The following is a 22,671-nucleotide window of genomic DNA, read 5'->3' on the forward strand; positions in this document are numbered from 1 at the left end:
AACGAATAATCGTTTGTTCTAAGTACGTCAGCAGAATTATTTAGATTAGTCACCATGCGTTTTGCTTCACTGAGTTTCTGATTCAAAATATCTTCTATAAGTGTGCTTATGTCAGCACTATTTAATTGTGGCAATTTTGCTGCATCAGGGCTAGACATCTCACGATCAACACTTGTTTTTTTGTGTGTATTATTGTCTATTGTCTTTTCCTGTACTTGCACAGGAATACTTGTGAGTCATCTAGTCTGCCTTCTAAACAGCGTTCACTAGTGCTGTTCGTACTATGCACATTGCTTTTTGGTGTATCCATCGTATTAGAATTCTTGCTTTTTGCTTCGTTAAATTTTTGTTTCAATAGATCTTCAATAATTGAGCTTATAGATTCACCATTGAGTTTAGAATCTTTCATGACAATGTTATTCAGAACCTCCGTTGGTATCATTACACCATTTATTGTTACTTTGCTAGTATCTTCATTTACTATGGAGTTACTGCATTTAGATTTAACCTCTGATTCCATAGATTTATTTTCAATTATCATTGCAGAAGGGCCAGTTGATACGTTTACACTTTTATATCCATGTGGAATGTCATTTCTATTTTCAATGTTAGAGACCAGCTGAAAGTTGGTTACCATGGCTTCCGAATTAATTTTATTAACTGGAGTGCTTGGTCTGGATGAAGCCTCTGGATTTTTGAAGATGTCAAAGATATCTTGCACACCTCTTTCAAGCGCACGTAGATTACTATCTATCCTTTCTGAGGTAGCTTTATTCTTCATTACCTCAGAAAGCATAGATGTCCCCTCACTGTACCCAGGACGGGGGGATAAACCATTCTCATCAATGATACCAGTCACATTTGTAGTAGATTTGTCATTAGTGACAGTAACGCTGTTCTTACTTAGGACTTGTACGTTCTTATTTTTATTTGTTGTTTGGCATTCCGGCCAGACTTCGCGTATATCCATATTTCTCAGGAATTTACGCGAGGTCACATTACTAGCCTTTGTAATTTTAGCCTGTTTTTTTCTTTGTTTTATCTCTTTTCTTTTCGATATTTTCTCAACAAATGTTGAGTTTTCATCGTCGCTTATCACAGTCACACCGCCATTTTCCACGTTGTCAACTCTTATATCTTTCACAGATACATCTAGTGCTGGTGTTATATTCGCTTCAGGGATTGTGTGTGTTGGGTCTTTTGTTACATACACGTTTGTTGTTGATTCATTTATTTTTAGGGACTTGCTTGCCAATGTATCATCGTACTTATTTTCACTGACTGCTACGTTGGGATTAATTGACGAATCCTTGGAAGCATGCATATAAGTTTGCTTGCTTACTGTGGTCACTTCACGTGTTTTATTCATCAAATCGTTGATGAGTTCACGTAAAGCTATAAATGCCATCACCATTTCTTTTAGTAAATTCGTGTGTATTTTCAATTCTGCCAGAATTAGTGAGTGTTTCTCTGTATTTAAAGACTCTACATCAACTTCAGTGTTTACATTACCAATGAGAGGCTCAATCACAGCTTCAGAAATCATGCTCTTATCTAAATGCTGTGACATAGCTAGCAGAGAGTTTTCAACTGAATGGAATATTTGTGGAGTATCTGCATACTTATGAGTCACACTCTCATTTTTTTCCAGAGTTGCTAACCAAACCTGCTAATTGAATCCATTCACAACTCCATCCTCAGCAAACAGTGATTGTGAGCTTTCGCTCAATTGAACATTATCACTATCATCAGAGATTTCAGCTTCTAATCTCTCTTCTAGTGAGCATTGTTGAGCACAATCAAGAAGTTCCTCCGTTAAGAAGGGTGAATCAGATTGCGAGGCTGCAACGGCACGCGCAACACTCGTGCGAGTAGCCATCTGATTGATAGGCAAAGCTGGAGCCAACTGTTTGCTGATTACTGATTTCTTAACACTCATGATTTGGACAGTATATCTCTTTACCTCATTTAATTGTAAGTATAATATTCGAGTCAAAACAGTGTAAGCAATTAGTATATATACTTCTTACCAGCCCCACAACCTAAACGGGCGAAACAGGCCACTTGCTGTGGCGGACGCGCTGATTGGCGCGCGGTCTTGTATTTTTATGGGGTCCTCCCCTTCAGTGGGCGTGGCCTATGATAAAAGAATAGAATCTGTATTAATATTGTGAACAAATTATGTTATATATATATATATAAGTCCTTAATATATATATTATGTATTCACCAAGTCTTTGTCACTTGTTCACTCGAAAATTGCGTTCCTTTCTTCCTGCATGAAAATAGATGAAGCAGAAGGCTGAGAGTCACGGCAGATTCTCCAGGCGAAACAGGCCACTTGAGAGGCCACTTGCTGAGGCGCGCGGCCTCGTATTTTTATGGGGTCCTCCCCTTCAGTGGGCGTGGCCAAGTCTTTGTCACGTGTTCACTCGAAGATTGCGTTCCTTTCTTCCGACTCGCCCGCTGTCTCCAGCTTTCCCCGAGCGTAAAAAGGCCTTATACACCTTATCAAGAGGGCTGGTTGTCGCCCTACTGTTCAGGTGAAACCACTGATCCATTGGCTTTCTGAAAATTCTATTTCTGATGACGTTTGATTTGGATGTATTTGCATGAAACTGCTCAAAGATGAGTTTTATCCCAGGGTGCAAAACTGGAAGGTTTGGTGGAAATCTGTGTAAAGGTTTAAAAGTTATGAAACATGAAGAAAGTGTGTTTTTCTACTTTTTGTATTGGTTCTCCCATAGGGGAAATATGCAGACATTGAACAGGCACACAGTCTAAACAGCTGGGTGGATTTCTGCAGCAGCACACAGTGGTGCAGATGTGCTTTTTGTTTGTTTGTTTGGAAATGTGTCTAGTACTTTTTATTTGCGTTATTTGTCGAGAGTGCAATGTCTCAGTACCAACATCTTTCATATTCCTCCAATGGTGAATTGCAGCAACTGAGGCTTTTCCGAAATGGAAAGCCGCTGTTTCTTTTGTTCCCAGATTCAAGACTTTCTCGCAAATGTTCTCAGAGTGAGAAATTGCAACACATTATAATATTAGGACAGGGGAGGTTTGTAATCGGGGTGGATGTGGTGAGGATGAAAAAGCAGCATTCGGGAAGTTTGAGAATTTTTGTGGTGGACTAGTGAATGTTATTTCCCACAATTTGTTTGAGTCTTTTTGCAAGAAAAGAAGCACACTAGCGAGAAAAGAGACTTTCTTGTGAGCATGTGCTGTACTTTTGAAAATGTCACAGGAATGAGAATGTGGTTAAAAGGATTTGAGGAGGGGGCTTCGGGCATTTTGAATTGAGGGTGGAGGAAGAAAGTAAATGAGTAGTGTTTTGGCACATTTAACGTTTTTTGGCTCTTGGGATAGTATTTGTTTTAATGTGTTTGTATTCTTATGCGTGCCAATGATATTTTCAAGTGTTTGAGTAGTGTGCTGTTTGTCTTTGAATCCATAGCCCCTTCAAAACTTTGAATGGTGAATGATTGTGTGATTGGAGGTTTAGGGCAGACCTTATATAGGGTTTAGGGATATAATTCAACACTATGCATCAATAATTGATCAGTGGCTGGAATTTAATCCTAAAGCGGAGCAAGGACTTGCAAAGGATGACTACAGAATCTCTGGAGTTTTGGATAAACCAGACAGCAATGCATTTCGTTATCAAGTGGCTAGAAGGAAGGTTGTGCAACATTCCTTCCCCTTGATACAGTGGAACCACTTAGTACAAAAAAGGTAGCAGGTGCCCCTCTCTAGAAAGAACATAGCATGATAACCTGTTCTGTGTTTTTTTTCCCACTTTGAGAGTCTGCAGCCATCGCTTTTTGTTCACTGTACTTTTTACAAAGGAGAAATAACCATTTGCATATCAGTCTTTGTCCTGCCCAAAAGGGGACTGCTACCCATTTTGTATTATTGCAGTGAAACAACTTAGACCTATTCCTCTGAAGGTTTTATATTCCTCTGAAGGTTTTTAGCTCTCCCATAACATGCATATACTGCGCTGCTTGACCCTGAACAATGAACACTGCTTCCTTCCAGTAGCCCAGTGTGGCTGTTATTAATGCTGCATTCTTAATGCTTGGAGCATCACACAGGACCTTAACACAGTCCTCCTAGCATGGCTTCTCCTGTGGCTCTTTGTCCAAACCACAATCTGCGACCTCTGATAGTCACTTGGTGCATTTTGTGCATTCTTCATTTCAAAGATGCTGCAAACACTGCTCTTCATCTTCCTTCTCTGCTTCTGTACGGTGCCTCATCTTCATCCAAGGTCTTTTTATGGTTCCTCAGAGGTTAGTCTTCCGTTGCTGATCCCACCCAATCAGAGGACGTTTTTTTGTGACCTATCCGGGTGCTTCATGCTGACCCTAAATCGCAGGTGGATGAATGGTGAAAAGTGACCTTTCGAATGGATTGTCCCCTCCCACGTATTCCTCATTTTAGATCTTAGCTATATCCTTACGTTTAGGTTTCGCCTCGGAAAATGTGTCATCTCTCCAGCAGAGGGTGCTCCACTTGAGGCGTCGATGTCCCTCGGCGACCTCCGTCGAGTGATGACATCATCCGTAGTATAATTACCTCGAGCGCGCCCGTTGGCTTCAGTTCCGTTTTTCCGTTCGCTTCGGATCAAAATAAAACGGCGCTTCAGTCACGGCAAATTATGTCATCTTCTTTGAACCCGTCTACTCCGAAAACGGGGTTTAAGAAATGTCTAAGGTGCGGAAGAAAAATGTCAGTGACCAACCCTCACCGTAACTGTCTCTGGTGCCTCGGGTCCGAACATCGGATCGACGACTGCGGTTTGTGCCATTATATGACCCATAAGGCCTTGAAAGAAAGACGAGGTAAACTGGCGGTGGGGGAGGAATCCTCGAAGTTTTCTTCGAAAGGGAAGAAAGACTCAGCTGAGTCTTTGGCAAAACGCCATAAAAAATCCAGATCGAGGAGTAGATCAAGGAAGTCCTCTTCTTCGTCCAAAAAGGCGAAGAAGAGCCAATACCGATCTCCCTCTTCTTCTTCTTCCTCGACTTCGGAGGAAGTTATTTCTTGTCCAACTAAACATGACTCCCCTAGAAAGTGGGAAGCATTTAGAGAGTCGATGATAAAAAAAGTTTGAGAACGCGGTCCAGGCCCCCTCAAAAATGTCTGTTGAAGGTCATGCCTCTACTCACAAAAGAAGTGACAGAGGAAGGTCTCAAACTAGAAAATCCGACAAGAAATTGTCGAGTGTGTCTTCTAGGGACTCTTCCCATACACATAAAAAGACAGACCTTAAGAAAAAGACTCTAGACGTTGATATCTCTTTAAAGACCTTGACGAAAACATCTTCGAAGCCTCTGTCGAAGGATGTTGAGTATAAAGGGTCGACGACCCAGCAGAAAAAAGTCACGTCGAGTGCTTTATCGACGACCTCGAAGACTTCTTCGACGGCATTCGTAGTGCCTTCGGAAACATTGAAGAATACCTCAATAACATCGAAGGTAACGGCCACGACTTCAACGCCATCGACGCTTCTGTCGACGTCGACACCAATTACAGGGTTGAAACCTATTCCTGAGAAAGTATTTCACCCAGAAAGCAGACATGATTTTTTCCAAACTATGTCAGCTGTATATGGAGAAATGTCCTCAGAAAATGAGGAGGACAAAGAAGATGAACCTGAAGTTTCATCAGCAGGAGTAAAATATGGTACAAGAGAGGTTCCTGAGGAATTAATCAATCCTCAATCACAAATGCAGGACTTGTATGAATGTTTACAGTCTGCAAGTGGACTAGATACGTCCCCTGAATACGAATTTGAAAGACCAGATCCAGCAGAACATGCTGATTTGGGCTACAGAAAATTTATGAATAAAGTAACAGAGTTTATGGGATGGGTTAGGAATTGACCTGTATATCAGGATGATGATATGACAGATATTTTGTCAGGAGGTCCTCAACCAGATCCCATACTTCCCTTTCAAATTGCCCTGCAAAAGAGAGTAAATGCTGCTTGGGAAGACCGGAATCTATTCCAGCAGTGAATAAAAAATATGTGGCAAAATTCAGACCTTGTAACTCTGATCCAGAGTATTTGAGTAAACATCCTTCTCCTGAGAGTCTGGTAGTGCAGGCAGCCACATCAACAAAAAATGCTGCATACCCTACAATTCCCCCCGATAGGTATAACAAGAAGATAGATACATGGTCGAAAAAGGTCTTTACATCAGGGAGCATGGCTCTAAAGTCCACCAATGTATCTTGTACGCTGGCTAAATTCAATTATACTCTGTGGGACTGCATGTCAGCGGCAGCTCAACACATCCTGGAAGGAGAGGAACGTGATGGTTTCCTGTCCATAATTAAGGATGGTAAGGAGGCTTCGGGAGAATGCCTTCAAGCAGGTTTGGACACTGCCGGCAGTATCAGCAGGTCCATGGCGTCTAGCGCAGTGCTACGCCGATTTGCGTGGCTAAGGAATTCAGGTTTCGCACCAGATGTTCAATCTAGACTTCTTAATATGCCATTTGACGGCTCGAGGTTGTTTGGCAGCAAGGCGGATGAAAGTTTGGAGAAGCTGCAGACCTCCAAGGCTGCGGCAAAGTCACTCAGTGCCGCCATAAGACAACCTCAACAACGCCACTACACAAGCTCATCTTCCTGGAGGGCTCGTCCTTTTCGTTATTATTCCTCAATTGGAAAAGGAAGGGGACAGGCCAGTCAAAGAGGGCAAAGGAAATTTCCTCGGGGGCGAGGAAGAGGTGCTAGATCCGCCCCGGCAGCGGCATCTGTCCCTTCAGCCGCTGCTGGAGCTGCCGCAAAACCACTCTGAGGTTTTGACTCACAAGACCCCAGTGGGAGGCAGGATCTCACAGCTTCTGAAAGAATGGCGAGGCATTACTTCAGATGCTTGGGCACTGAAAACAGTATCCCAAGGTTACTGCCTTTCCTTTCTAAAGAAACCTCAGAATCACCCACCGGAGTACAACCCTACCAAAAACCCAGATCCGTTCCTGTTGCAGAAAGTTTTGACCCTGCTACAGAAAGGTGCAATAGAACATGTACCTGTAGCTGAAGGGAACAAGGGTTGGTATTCTCCATACTTCCTCATTCCAAAGAAGGACGGAGGACCGAGACCCATCTTGGACTTGAGAAGCTTGAACAAGTTCCTCAGGAAGGACAAGTTCAAGATGGTCACTCTTTCTCAGATCCTTCAGGCTCTCCAACTTCAAGATTGGTTGGTATCATTGAACCTTCAGGGTGCTTACTTTCACGTGCCAATCCATCTCAAGCACAGAAAGTACCTGAGGTTCGCGATTGGCAACTCACACTGTCAGTTTCGAGTTCTGCCATTCGGGTTGAACTCCGCTCCAAGAGTTTTCACCAAGTTGATGGTGGTAGTGGCAGCGAGTCTCAGAAGAGGGGGGATTCATGTCTACCCCTATTTGGACGATTGGATGATCAGGGCACATTCTCAAGAACAAGCCCAGGATCATCTATCCAAGACTTGGCACTTCCTTCACAAACTAGGGTTTTCTCTGAATTTAAAAAGTCAAACATGATACCATCACAGAAGCTCCAGTTTATAGGAGCAATCTTGGATACTTGTTCGGGCAAAGCCTCGCCTCCCGAAGAGAGAGCTCACCATATTCTGCAGATGGTGACAAAATTCCAGAATGCCCAGTATCTACCGGCCTTGGATTTTCTCAGGTTGCTCGGCCTCATGGCATCCTGCATTTTTCTGGTGCCAGAAGCCAGATTGAGGATGAGATCTCTTCAATGGGCCCTCAGGACTCAATGGTCCCAATTTTCAGGGGAAATGACAGATCTTTTACAAGTTCCAACCAGGGTAGCACAGGATCTACAATGGTGGGCTTGCAAGAAACATATCCTCAAGGGAGAATCTTTTTGGCAACCATGGCCGGAGACAACAGTAGTAATGGACGCCTCACTCACAGGGTGGGAAGCTCACACCAACAAGTTGACAATCAGTGGTCGTTGGTCTCCATCGGAGTCCAGACTACACATCAACCTTTTAGAGCTGAGGGCGATCAGACTAGCTCTGAAGGCCTTCCTGCCCTCTTTACGGGGAAAGAACTTACTCATAATGACGGACAACACAGTGGCCATGTACTACCTCAACAAGAGAGGAGGAATAGGGTCACTGGCACTGTGCAGAGAGGCAATGCAGCTCTGGTTCTGGGCAATACAAGAAGGGATCTCTCTATCTGCCATTCACCTAGCAGGAGAGCAAAACACAGTGGCAGACAATCTGAGCAGGCAGAGCTCAGTCTCCTATGAGTGGGAACTAGCTCAGGAAGTCCTTCAAGAGATCTTCACCCTTTGGGAACCCCTCAAGTGGATCTGTTCGCGACCATTGTCAACAGGAAGTGCGAACTGTACTGCTCAAGGGAATTTCCCCCGAGAGGAGCTCTAGGAGACGCATTCGTAGTGGAGTGGGAGTTTCCTCTTCTATATGCGTTCCCTCCAGTACCTGTGATCCCTCAGGTAATTAGGAGGTTGAGAAAGTTCAGGAAAACCATGATCCTAATTGCCCCGGATTGGGCCAGGAGAACGTGGTACCCGGACCTTCTCGACATGTCCATCTGCCCTCCAATACATCTTCCAAAAAGAGAGGCTCTTCTCACGCAAGAGAGAGGTCACGTTCTCCATCCAGAGGTCAAATGGCTTCTGAGAGGTTGAGATACAAGGATTGGGACCTTCCGGATGATGATATGGAGATTTTGCTTTCGACCAGAAGGCCAGCAACAAAATCTTTGTACTGGTGTCGTTGGAACAAGTTCAGTAACTGGTGCAGGGATAAGAATGTGGATCCCTTTGAATGTGATATTCCAATGGTATTATCTTTCTTGTTACATTTAGCTAATCTGGGGCTCCAGGTTAAGACGATAAAAGGATATGTAGCAGTGCTATCTATCTTCAAGCGCTCTTTAGAAGAAAAATCTTATTTTAAGATACCTTTTAATAATCCAATTTCTAAAAGGTTTAAACAATGTTTTTCCACCAATACCTTTTCAAGTTCCTGTGTGGGATTTAAATTTGGTACTTAAATTTCTGACGTGCACCATTTGAGCCTTTACATTCTTGCCCGTTAAGGCTTCTTACGTTAAAAACTATACTTCTAATTGCATTGACATCAGCCCGCAGAGTAAGTGAGTTGCAGGCACTTTCGAGTGGTCCTCCTCGCACCATCTTTCATAAAGACAAAGTTGTCCTTCGAGTCAAACCCTCTTTTCTACCAAAAATAGTTTCAGACTTTCATCTGTGACAGAAAATAATTCTACCTGTGTTCTACCCTCCTCCTCACACAAGTAAGGAAGAGGAAAGACTGCATAGGCTAGATCCCAGAAGGGCTTTTAGCTTTTACATCTCAAGATTGTCAAAAATATGTCAGTGTGAACAACTATTTGTGGGATACACTGGTCGTAAATTAGGTCTAGCTGTAACCGAGCAAACATTATCAAGATGGATAGATCTTAGCCATAACAGAGTGTTATAGGCTAGCTGGAAAAGATCCCCCTGAGGGTTTAAGAGCTCATTCAACTAGGGGCATAGCAACTTCAACAGCACTTAAGAGGGGTGTCCCTGTACAAGATATTTGTGCAGCAGCCACATGGTCATCCATGCATACTTTAATCAAACCTTATGCTTTGGACTCAACTACCTCTCAGGGAGGTCTATTTGACAAATCTGTACTATATTCGGTACATGACCAAAAAGACACCTGTACTCCCGCCTCCAATAGAAAACTGCTTTGGGAGTCTATCTACGATGAGGAATATGTCGGAGGACGCAATCCATTCGAAGAACAAGTTACTTACCAACTGTAACGTTCTTTCGATTGGATGTTCCTCCCACCTATTCCTCATCGACCCTCCCATCCTACCCCACAGTACAGTTTACGTGGTTTACACTCTAAATTCTTTTAGGGCTTGGGTCAATAAGAGGCACGCCTTTGTTTTATAATACATGGTCTCTGATAGACGAAAAAACAGAACTGAATCCAACGGGCGCGCTCAAGGCAATTATACTACAGATGACATTGTCACTCGACAGAGGCCGCCGAGGGACATCGATGTCGCTGCCTCGAGTGGAGCGCCCTCTGCTGGAGAGAGAAAAAATGTTCCGAGTTGAAACCTAAAGGTAAGGATATATCTAAGATGAGGAATACGTGGGAGGAACATCCAATCGAAAGAACGTTACAGTTGATAAGTAACTTGTTCTTCTACTGCTTCTGTTCTTCTTTGGTGTCCATAGGCTCTGCCTAAAGTCTTTCTTCCACTCATCAAGCTGCAGGGTCCTTCGATGCTGACCTTGCCCATCCAGAAAAGAACCACAACCTCCCTAGTGGCTACTCCAGGTACTCCATACTGAACACTCGTAGTTAAAAATACTCTGGGTTGCTTGCATTGACTGGATCCCTTCTTTGGGTCCCTTGACTACCGTGGGGTTTTTGTTCAGCTCGTTTGGGCTCTGTTGCCATGGTGGTCATGGTTGCAGTCAGGGTCTCTTTGTAAGGGATTCCACATTCCTCTTGTTTTATTTGCATTTTTTGGGCTCCTCCATTTTTAGGTGCTCCATGTGGATACCTTGTATTTGCCTCCCTTAACTTCTATTGAGCAATCAACTGACATTGCAGTTGCAGGTTACTATTACTATAGGATGCTTTGAGCATCACTAAATGTCCAGTTGAACTTTGTGGACTAGTTGAACATAGCTAGGATGCTATTAGGTGAAATGTTTATATTGTTTTTCCAAATTCTGAAAAGTTCCTTAACTTTCCTATAAGCATTGTAGTTATTACATTGAATACATTTATTGCAAATGATATATTTGTACAGATGTTATGTGGGCCTTGCCTTATTTTGTATTAATCAAAGATGTTTACCTTTAAATCATCCACCTTCTAAAGTTGTCTTGATTGCTTAGCCTCATTACTAGATGGAGAGTGGTAGTAGCTCAGAGGGAAACGTACTGTAAACTAAAACATTTGATATGTCTGGGCCCCAGAAATCAGGCCTTAGTAAGATGTCATTAATTCCTACTGCATGATTATGAAGGCAAGTCCCTGTACGCTCATGCTCTAGGGGAAAAAGGATAAGAGATTGCTTGTAAGGATTACAAGGTTTAATTGTATGAAAGACAAGGGTGCCAGGAGAGGACTCTGCTGCTCGAGAACGTTCTGGTAAAATCATCATGTACAGTGCATTATAAGAGTTCACAGCGTAGCTAATGACCTCATCCATAGGGTCTAAACCCACACAGCTGATTGGTGAAATCATAGACAGGTTCCTGCTCCATAGGGGATGCCAGGCTATGATTGGTTCCTGTCTCTGCCATTTATCTGTTTCCACGTGGGTCAGCTGGGCTCATCTCTCCAAGGACTGAAGGTCATGCTCTTCCCATGTTGCCGTTCCAAGGCTACTATTGTAAGCTAATGCTGCTACTACTACACCATTATGGCATGCACCTGGGAGGCTTGGGAATTGGCACCAGGGGGCGGGGAGGAACACCATCATGCTGACCCACACATTCTGTGCTCTGTCTATATTGCACTCCTCGTGCCCAAGGCTTCCAACCTTGTTTTGATCTATAATGTATCCCTCCCTGTACCTCGTATTACAAAAGGGTGCATTTATGAAAGAGGTGAAATGGCCATGCATGTTCAGATCTTTTATGACCATTGGTTTTATTGCTGTCGTGCTGGGGTCACTCACTATTGTGGAATGCAGAGGTTTCTTGGACTGGGTCAGTTATGGGTGCCATTACTCTGATGGGCTGGGTAGGGGTTATAGGCCTGTTGTAAGCCTAGCTGTGATGAATGGGTGCCGTAGGGAGCCTAGGGTTGGCTCTTGGCCTTGCAGGGTGCATTCCTTTCTACATTACTAAGTAATTGCGACAGTTAAGGGACAAGGGGAAGTTTTTGTGAGAACTAGTCTCATGGGCATATTTCTCCTTGGCGTTTTTGGGCCTATTCAGGTTTTTTCATCGAGCTTATGTTTCACTGCACGACCATGCAGGGTTGAGTGTTTCTACCATAACTACAAAATGGAGTCTCTTTATATGTGTGCACTAACTCTATGCATCTATAATTCCTGCAATATTGTATCCGTGTCGGGTTTCTTAACACAGTCTTTTCGCCCCTAGCACGTCGCACGGCTAGCTATGGGATTTGCCTCACTCTAAAGCACCTAGGGGGGTGGGACAGACTAACTTCCATCCCAACATTCCCCCCTTTCGTTAATTCTACAGTAACAAATTCTTCCTCATATTTGCACTAATGTTCTCTTTTTACTGCTGCTTCATATGGGGGTGTTCCCTTTATTGGCATCCATGCCCTACACACATGTTGTAAGCTTTCTCCTGCTCGCGCATACTCTTCAGGAGTACATGTCCTATAGATGCAGCCCCCGTCTGATCAACCCATGCTTCTTTGTAATGTTCGGGGTCTTGGGAATGGACAATGGTCGTGTGGTATAATCGTCACCTTCATCTCTGTAAGGGATATGGACCATGCGGGGAATGGCGTGGTAAGTTGGCACTTATATCTCTCTTGTGAATCATCGCACATTGTAGTACCCTTTCCGTGGACTTCTTCACCTCCAGTGTGAAATAAGGTAGGGCAAGTGGTTCTGCTCCAGGGAATTTATTGACGGGCACCTTAGGGGACACATTTATTGTCAAGTGCTACTTCCATCTGCTCTATGCAGTCCATCTGATTCCTTTCATTCCTCTTGCTGTTGAGAGACTGCGGAAATTTATGTCCACCGTGATCCTTATTGCACTATACTGGGCCTGGAGGACATGGTACCCAGAGCTTTTGGACCTGTCCAATGCCATCCCTCCCCATCCTTTGACGAGCCTGGACCTGCTTCCCTATTCGGGGAGCATGGTCCTAACCCATATTTCAGCAGCCTCAATCTTCATGCGTGGCTACTGAGAGGCTGAGGTACAAGGAGTGGGACCTGTCTGACCAGATCATGGATGTTTCCCCCCAAGCACGTCGCACGGCTAGCTATGGGATTCACCTCACTCTAAAGCACCTAGGGGGGTGGGACAGACTAATTTCCATCCCAACATTCCCCCCTTTCGTTACTTCTACAGTAACAAATTCTTCCTCATATTTGCACTCATTTTCTTTTTTTACTGCTGCTTCATATGGGGATGTTCCCTTTATTGGCATCCATGCCCTACACACATGTCGTAAGCTTTCTCCTGCTCGCGCGTACTCTTCAGGAGTACATGTCCTATAGATGCAGCCCCCGTCATTTTCGCGCCTTGAAACACTTGTGTATAGGCGAGTTACAAATGCCATATCATATCATATATCATATCATGTTGTCCATTCTATCTGGAGACCCGCCACTAAGGCCCTGTGTACCTGCTGGTGATGCATGTTTTCGACTTGTTGCCGGAAGCAGAGTATGGGTCCTTTTGATCTTTCCTGCCTCGTCAGCGTTGTATTTTTTGCTCTCTTTGGCCCAGCAGGGTTGCAGATTGGTTCTATGTTAAAGCAGCAAACTTCTTTGCTCGTGGGCAAAAAATAATTGTTTTTACCCGCGACCAATGTGGTGACTACTTCAGATTTGCACTGTGAAGGGATACATGCCCACTGTTTGGGTCTATTGAGATCCCCCCCTCCCACACCCCTAGCACTTTCCTCTCTGTAATGTTCTTTCTGATGATTAGTCCTTACACCCACAGATTCCTCATCTTGGATCTTCTCCAGCGTTATCTGAACCTTTTTCCTTCACCAGGAGGCACAGGTTGCATCAGTGCCCCTCACAGCAGCTGAGATTTTGTGGCAAACACATATGGAGTAAGCCACGCCTCATTACCTCAGATCCAACTTTTTTCCTAGCATGCAGCAGCTGAATATCCGTTGAACAGCAGGAGGTTTATGTGCAATCCGCCAAGAAAGGCAGGTTGGGAGGTGATGAGAAATCTACCAGAGAAAGGACTAATAAATAAGAAAGAACATTACAGAGTGGCAACTAAATGGTTTTTGTATGGATCCCTTCTCCCAAACGATTCCTCAACTTAGATATACTCTATTGGCCATAAGGAACTTATAGGAAGAGGGATGGTAAGAATATTACACCTGCAGATTATGGAGAACTGCTAAATCAAAACAAGTATCCCTATTAGGAGATGAAATCAGAACATGATTGGCAAAAATGTGCTGGGAATCGCACAGCGCTGCCTGACAGATGTCCAGCACAGGAACACCACTCTGCAATGTGGACTCCGCTCCCAGACCCCATGGTCAAATGGGCCCTGAGGCCATCGGGCACATCTTTCCCAGCCAGATCTAAACACTCTGAAATACAGATAATCCCATCTAGGCAGGGTCTTCTTAGCAAATACCCTGCCCGCATGGGCACCAAACAAAGAGCTGGTCATTCATCTTGATATCCCTCCTTTCACTGAGAAACACAATAACAGAGAGACCACTTGAGGTCCAGGTAGTAAAACTGCTGTGCCACCGTAAAAGGGTGAGGAATGGGGAGGAATACAGGATGATGGATTTTTTATAAGAGATGAAAGGTGGGCACATCCCTGTGAAGGAAAGTCGGTCTCATCCTCAAAGTACCCTTCTGTGTGGAGAGAACCCAGCCGGGAGGTTTAACAAATAGAACTTGGAGTTAACACACTTGCCTGGCAGAGGTGATAGCAACCTTGAAAATCATCTTCAAGGTGAGCAATTTCAAGGAGCATGAATCTCAGAACAGAACCACCATAAGGAATGAAAGAGCAAGGTTCAAATTCCATCTAGGAACAATAAACTAGCATGGGTGAATTGGTTAGACAGCCCTCACAAGTAGTGCGCAACAGTGTGGATAGCAAAGAACAAACCCTGTCGGCACTTGTTCATTCACCTTCTGGTGAAGGAAAAAAGTTCTGAACACAGCTGGCTCTGGAGAAGATGCATCTTAGATGAGGAATCTGTGGGTGTATGGGCTAATTCATCAGAAAGAACATTACACAGAGGAAAGTGATACATTCTTTGAATGGTATAGCAATAGAACCAGGGTGAGTCATCTGTTCCAAGTTTGGCTTTTTACCGCCCAAGTTATCTTATCTTATCTTGTATTGCAGAGAATATTTTTGATAGAGTGGTACACAGGACATGTGCAAATATAACCTTACAGGTTAATCAAATGTACATCTGTTATTCTTAAAAACGAAATACAGGACTGTTATGCATTGGGCAGAATAATAATTGGAATTGCATCTTTTCTTTCTAATACATGTCATGCACTGTCAATTGACAGTTACATCAACAAACCTGCAATTTATGCAGGAACCACTTTCAGTTGCTTTTTTACAGAAGTGCCTTTCCCAGAAACATGTTATCCTTGCATTCAGAAGTTTGTTTTTTACAGAATTTGTGGGAAATTATTTATTTATTCTGTTGCAGTCTCTGAAAATGGAATTGAAGACCAAAGCAGAAGAACTTAATATTGAAAAAAAGAATGGATTGAAAAGAGATAAAACCATTCAAGGTCTAACTCTGGCTTTAAAGACTAAAGAAAAAGAGGTATGGTTCCATACAACATATTTATGCAGCATATTCTACTAAATGCAATGTTCTGTCAAAGTTACAGGTGCTTCCTTAAAGAATAAAGATAGATGTTTGCACACAATAAAAGTTTATTAGCATGTTTGGTATCCAAGATTAGCTCAATAGGGAGGAGTTATGGGCCATCGTGTCTCACCAATTTAAAAGATTGACGTTCCAGAGTTGATTCCCCCCTTCCTTTTTATGTGTGGAATGTCCACATCTAGCCCTCGCCCATCATAAACCAGCTTAGCCTTTTTTCTTTCTCAACATCGAACCAACCTTGTGTTGCATTCTCTTGAGAGATGTATAGCTTGTGTGAACAAAGTGTCAGGCCAAACTCTCCAATACAAGACAGACTGATGAATGCCTGTCACCAACCCTCTCACCTTTCCATCACACCCCAGAAAGATAATCGGGTGCTTCAGAAAGACAAGTGGGCTGGGAACAGGGCAGGTCAGGGCTTTTCCCTTGGGGGTTCGTCAGGTGGGACATGGTTATGAAAACTATAGAAGACAGGAAGGCAAAAAGTAGCAGATTTCGTGGGGTCCCTTCCTCCTGGCTCTCTTCTTCATTGACTTTCCTTCTCTGATTCCATGCTTGCCAAGGTGGACAGTCTAGCAGGTGACACCAATGAGAAGTAGTTGGGCCACCAACATTGAAGTGGAGGAGATGGTGTAGTCAGGGTTATGTTGATGAGTGAGCCCAGGCTGGGAGCAGTGAACGCTTGGCTAGAACCTCAACAGAAATTAGATAACAAAAAGCAAGGCTTAGGCAGACAGAGAGATTGGGTCTGTACCAGATCAGAGCAGGCACCGGGTTTGATGGATGTTGCAAGGCAAAGGGCACATACAGAGGAAGATTTTTACAATGGCCATTTCAACTGCTGTGATGGATCAAGTTGATAATCTGTCTAATGCTAGAAGGTTATGCAGTGTTAACTCTTATAGTGCCACCATGGAGCACTGTGACCTGTGAGGTAGTGAATCTGTGTTTGAGTCGGCGATATTTTTCTTTTTTATACGGTAGCGGGTGAAATGCACCAGCCTACCAGCTTCTTAGCTTCCTGTTCTTTTTATTTCTCTTCAAGCAGCCTTGAGATACAGATATCGGATTTCAGTATGTGAGGCACTCCGAGATGGACTGGACTTGTTCCAGCATTGGGCTGTATCACTGTGCTTCCTTCCTCACTCGTTGATACGTCAAAGATGGCGCACTAAACAAGCTGCTCTGGTGGAACAACATCCCTGGTGCTCACATCGGCACATAGTTTAAGTTGTTCTTCGGTAAGAATCAGATGGTGAGAAAATACCTATTCTCAGCATGGGGTCTGGCATGGATTCACATGCTCATGAATATTCCTCGTCGTCAGGCTGTGAATCCTCGGTAAAAGAAAAAAGTTTCACTTTCATTTATAAACTTTCTCCCATAAACCATTCACTGAGCTCTGGGTCATACTGCGCCCAGCCAATGACTGCCCTCTCCCTAAGCCCCTCCTCTGGCAGCCATCTTCAGATTTTTACTGCACGTTTAAGTGTTAGTCCTCGCGTTTTGCTTTTCGAGCTTTCTGCGTTTCCCACGCCTTTTCTGTAGGAAAATTATATTTTTGATTCATCCGAGCACTTGTGCTCCATCGCTTATACATCCGATCAACGGGGACCCGTTTTTCTGGTCATTCTTCGCCCCTCAAGGGCTTAAATCGTTGAGTGTTCTTCTTGGAAGCTTCCAGAAGCCCGTCGGGCCTACACCACTCTGGACCATGTCGGAGGAGGACGACGGGGCCTCCCTCTTCAAGCTCTGCTCCAGCTGCGGTTTTCAGAATGTTTTCACGACGACAAGCATTCCCACTGCCTGTATTGTCTACACCCGACGCACAAGGAGGAAGATTGTGAATTTTGCCGTGGCTTCTCCAAGCGCACCATGAAGGACCGGCATGCCCGTCTGGCGACGTGGCTGAAGGCCAAGGTCTCTACCCCGAGTGGTTCCCAGGGGCAGACCTCATCCGGATCGGCCAACCTGAGCGGGCTTCTAAGTCCTTTTGAGGGTGCTCCATCCGTGGGGGCTCAAGACAAGGCCAAGCACTGAGAATCCACTTCTGCCAGGGTCGCCGTGCAAGCGGGTCCCGCGACAATCAGGGCACACTCATCGTCACCTTCTGCCTCGATCTCAAGTTCTTCGTCTAGAAGAAAGTCAGCTACCCCTGGGAAGCTGTGGGAGAAGCTGGAGAAGACCAGGCAGGACAAGAGTTCCACCCTTGCATCTCAGGCCAAGGTAGTTCAGACCAAGACGTCTTCTCCCATCGAGATGCTTGTGGCTGCCCTCTAAGCCCAGTTCACCCCGGTGGCGACCAGGGTGATGCTTCCTCCCAGGCGGGAGGCTTCGGCTAGACCGGCAGAGAAGAGGATGCCGGACCATAGCCCTAGGCCGACCCCTCAGGACCCTACAAAAGGGGGGGGGTGGAAGAGCTTCGCGGCACAAATATCTCATCGTCGAAGGAGGGAGAAGTAGTCTCCATCCACACCATCCCGGAGGAGATGGCGGGAGGGGAGGACGACTATGTCAATGGATCGCCTGCCGGAGGCGGCGACGATGAGAACGCAGAGGGATCGCCCGCTGGAGGCGACCATGACGACGGCATGGGGGGATGATGCCGCTGGACCCAGAGTTCCTGTCCCCCAGGCTCCCACCAAGGATCTGTCGCAGGATATTGTCTCAACCCTCCACATGCTGGTTTCGGAGATTCAGAGGATACCACCGGCGACGCCACAGACGGGGACCCTGTTGACCCCTGGGCGACCCCCCCCCCCCGTCAAGGAAGAGGCACCCTAAGCCTCCATTCCAGCCATCTTTGCCCTCCCCCCACAGGGACACAGGGAGGGACACAGGTACTGTCACGTCTACGACAGATACCAACGACGATGGTGGGCTCTCACCATCACCAAGGGCTTCCCCACCGGACGAGGTGGGGTCTTTTCATTCCATGATTGCCTGTCTGTCAGAACTTTTCCAGCTTACCCCAGAAGAGAAGAAAAGGGAAGGCTTCCTGTACGAGCGCCGGGAGGTGAAGATAAAGACCATTCTGTCGCTCCCGCTCCTGGACTACGTCTGGGATGAAGGGCTGGCACTCTGGAAGAACCCCTCCTGGGCTCTGGCTAAGAGAGACCGGCACAAGAAGAAATGTCTGGTGCCAGAGTTTGCACCCAAGTTTCTAAGTTTCCAACCTCCGCCGGACTCAGTGTTCTCGGCTGCGGCAAGGAAGAAATCATCCAACCCGCTGTCGTCAACATCTGTTCCTCCGGATGGCGAGGGGAAGAAGCTGGACACCATGGGACAGGTCATTTACTCGATGGCAACGACGGTCAAGGCGGCAAACGCCTTAGCAATCCTGGCCAGGTACGACAGGGAGCTTTGGTACAAGATGGCTCCTATCCTGGATTTCCTCCCCGAGGACAAGCGGGTTGAGGCTATGGAGATCCTTCAAGAGGGCTAGGTGGTGTCGGACCATGCTTTCGCCGTGACCCTCGACATTGCAGATGCGGGGTTCCGCCAGATGGGGAACAGTGTTTGCCTCTGGCGTCGCGGCTGGCTGAAGGCCACCAACTTCAGACAAGAGGTCCAGACTAGGGTCCTCGACATGCCGTTCGGAGAACATCTCTTCGGCAAGGCACTGGACGAATCTCTTCAGGCCATCAAAACCGACACAGACGGCCGTGCCCTCGACACGCTGTAGCAACACGGTCTGTCCTTTCGTCCCTCAGGAGGAAAGTCGGGGAGGTCTTCAAAGAGTTTCAGCGGTGGATCGTCTTCTTCCCGCCAACCCTCGCACTCCACGACCCAGGAAGCCCAGGGGGGTCGTTCCAAGAAATTCGGAGGTGGCCGCCATCGTCGTCTGGTCTCCCAGGGCGGCGCACTGCCCTCCAAGCAGGACTGAACTGGCCAGGACATCGGGCCCCCCCGCACCTCGGTGGGAGGCCAGCTGGCGAACTTCGTCAGCGTGTGGGAAAACATCTCTGGACGCTCTCGCCCACGGACACATCTTGGAGTTTCAACTGAAGTGTCCGCGAATACCACCGGTGGCCCGGAAGGAACAACATATCCCTCCGCTGCTGCTGGAGGTTCAGACCATTTAAAGAAAAGGGGCAATGGAGTTGGTTCCGAAGCGACTCCAGGGCTCCGGAGTTTACTCGATACTTTCTAGTAAGAAAGAATGCAGATGGCGGGAGGCCCGTTCTCGACCTATGACAACTCAACATGTTGATCAAGTCCAAAACACTCAGGATGGTCACCTTGCAGCACATGCTCGGCCAACTACAGTCGTCGTTGGATCTGGAAGACACGTACTTCCACGTCCCCATTCACGTGAAACATTGCAAGTTCCTGTGCATAGTCATACAAGGAAAGCACTACCAGTTCAAGGCCCTTCCCTTCGTACTGAAGTCGGCGCCCAGAGTGTTTACGAAGTGCTTGTCTCCGGTGGCGGCACATCTTCGGCTGCAGGGGATCCATGTGTACCCTTCCCTCGACGACTGGCTCGCCCGGGCCAAGTCGGAGGATGCTGCCGTCGATCACATAGACAGGACAGTCCGGCTGCTGATGGAGCTGGGGTTCTCAGTGAACTTTGCAAAATCCTGCTTAACTCCATCGCAGAACGTGCTGTTCCTGGGGTCCAGGCTCAACAGTGTCCTGTCTAGCGGCTCCGTCGGAGGAGAGGATAGCGGCCATTTTCGGCAAAGTGCAACGGCTGTTAGCACTAAGGATCACCACAGTGAGGACGATCAAGTCGCTGCTCGGCATGATGTGGTCATGCATCTACCTGGTTCAGCTATGCAGATTGCGGATGCAACCCCTTCAAGAGTTTCTGGATGCCCCAAGTGTCTGGAAGCATCAAAGACAGGGTCGCGCTCAACGAGGAGTTCCGTCGGGCGATAAGGTGGTGGGGTGTTCCCTCCAACATCGGCAGAGGTACAGACTTCCAGAACCCCCCATATCAGGAGACGGTCACAACGGATGCATCCCTGGAGGGGTGGGGAGCACACACCGGTCTCCACACCAGAGGTTTGTGGCTCCCGGAGGAAAAGGCGCTACACATCAACGTCCTGGAACTACAGGCTGTGTTCTGGACCCTCAAGTCATGTCTTCCATCCCTCAAGGGCAAGGTGGTGAGGGTCTTCATGGACATCCGGAAGCAGGGGGGCACCAGGTCCGCGGCCCTTTCCACGGAGGCGCATGAGTTGTGGCATTGGGCCGTCGCTCAGGAGATGTTACTCATTCCTTTCCACCTCACGGGAGTCAAAAACACTGTTGTGGACTCCCTCCGCAGGGAGCTGCGCTCTTGACACGAATGGGAGCTTCGGCAGGATCAAGTGGACAACCTTTTCCTCAGATGGGGCAGTCCCCAGATTGACCTGTTTGCGGCGGCGAACACCAAGTGCTGGAGCTTCTCCAGCCGGGGAGATGGGGGTGATGCATTCTCCTTCCCAGGGGAAGGCCTGTTTTTGTACGCGTTCCCCCATTGCCGCTGCTACTATGAGTCATCAGTCCACTTAGACGGTGCTGGTGCAGGATGATCCTTGTCGCCCCAGCGTGGTCTGGGCAAATCTGGTACCCGGACCTTACCAGCGTGTCAGCGTCCCCTCCAGTCAAGCCATCAGTGGTCGTGGATCTTGTCGCCAGGGAAGGAGGCAAGTGCGATCCTACACCACGACCCAGGGTCGCTGAACCTGAAGGCTTGGCTCCTGCAGCTTTAGAGTGCGGTGGGTATGAGCTGCGGCGGTCTGCAAGGAAGTCCTCGCAAAGGCAAGGGCGTTATTGACGCTGAAGTGTTACGGACACAAATGGAAGCGTTTTGCGACTTGGTGCCGGTCGCAGTCGATTAACTCTCTGAGGGTTATGGCTCCCCAAGTTCTTCCGTATTTGTGTCATTGACGAAGTCGTCGGGACTGGCTCACGCATCCATCAAGGTGCATCTGGCGGCGATCTCCCGCTGCACGAGGTCTCCGGGACGATCTTCTCTGGTCACACCCATCTAGTGAAGGAGTTCATCAAAGGACTTTTCCGTTCTTTCCCATCGGTGAAGGCCCCTACCCTGGGGTGGGAGCTCAACGTGGTGCTGACCAGGCTCATGGGGGCCTCATTCATTTTTGTCTTGAAAGACCACTTTCCTTGTGGCCTTCACCTTTGCCAGGAGAATTGGGGTGATTCAGGCCCTGTCCTGCAAGCAACCTTACTTGACATTCCACGAGACGATGGTGGTGCTGCGTACGCACCCCTCCTTAATGCCCAAAGTGCCATTGGAATTTAATCTCAACAAACCCTTGGTGTTACCTGTGTTTTTTCCGACGCCTTCGTCGCCGGTTGAAAGAACTTTGCACTCGCTGGACGTAGCTAGAGCGCTGAAGTTTTATGTGGCCCACACGAAGAGTTTCTGGAAGACTTCTCACCTTTTTGTGAACTTTGGTCCTGTAAACAATCGGAAGCCCTTGTCCAAGGCTTCCAATCTTCATGTGGCTCTCTGGCTGCACCCATTGTCACTGTTTGGCAAACCGACCATTGCCTGGCCGTCTGAGAGCCTATTCTCCCAGAGCGATCGCTGCTACGACGGCGTTCCTTTCTGGTGTGCCCCTGCTGTACATATGCAGGGCGGCTACGTGGAGGTCGACGCACACCTTCACGAAATTCTACTGCATCGACAGGGATTCCACGGAGCAGTCTAGAGTCGGCAAGCAGTGCTGAAGGTGAGCCCGGTGAGGAGGTAAGAAATATTGCTTCTGTTGAACCTTGCCACCTCCTGTGTTTGTTTATGTATGTACTGCTATGTATTCTTTATTCATGAGCGTGTGAATCCATGCCAGACACCATGCTGGAGAAAGAACAAATTACTTATCTGTAACTGTTGTTCTCCAGCATGGGTCTGGCATGGATTCACATGCGAACCCTCCCACCTGCCCCTCTGCGGCTCTTCTCTTGGTCCTACTGCCACTTTACGTGCTACCAAATCTGAAGATGGCTGCCAGAGGAGGGGATTGGGGAGAGGGCAGTCATTGGCTGGGGGCAGTATGACCCAGAGCACAGTGATTGGTTTATGGGAGAAAGACTGTTTATAAACA

The 22,671-nt window shown here is 46.8% G+C and overlaps 1 protein-coding gene across 5 annotated transcripts in view; it reads left to right on the forward strand.

The window, feature by feature from the left end:
- Nucleotides 1-22,671, forward strand: part of CDK5RAP2 (CDK5 regulatory subunit associated protein 2) — a 2,172,192-nt gene that overhangs the window by 275,913 nt on the left and 1,873,608 nt on the right. For all 5 annotated transcript variants that reach the window (XM_069609888.1, XM_069609889.1, XM_069609892.1 and 2 more), the window contains exon 9: nt 15,425-15,544. In XM_069609888.1, coding sequence (XP_069465989.1) covers nt 15,425-15,544 — 120 coding nt within the window. The remainder of the gene's footprint in view (nt 1-15,424; nt 15,545-22,671) is intronic.

Source organism: Ambystoma mexicanum, chromosome 8 (genome assembly GCF_040938575.1).
Source record: "Ambystoma mexicanum isolate Mex_15411 chromosome 8, UKY_AmexF1_1, whole genome shotgun sequence".
NCBI lineage: Eukaryota > Metazoa > Chordata > Amphibia > Caudata > Ambystomatidae > Ambystoma > Ambystoma mexicanum.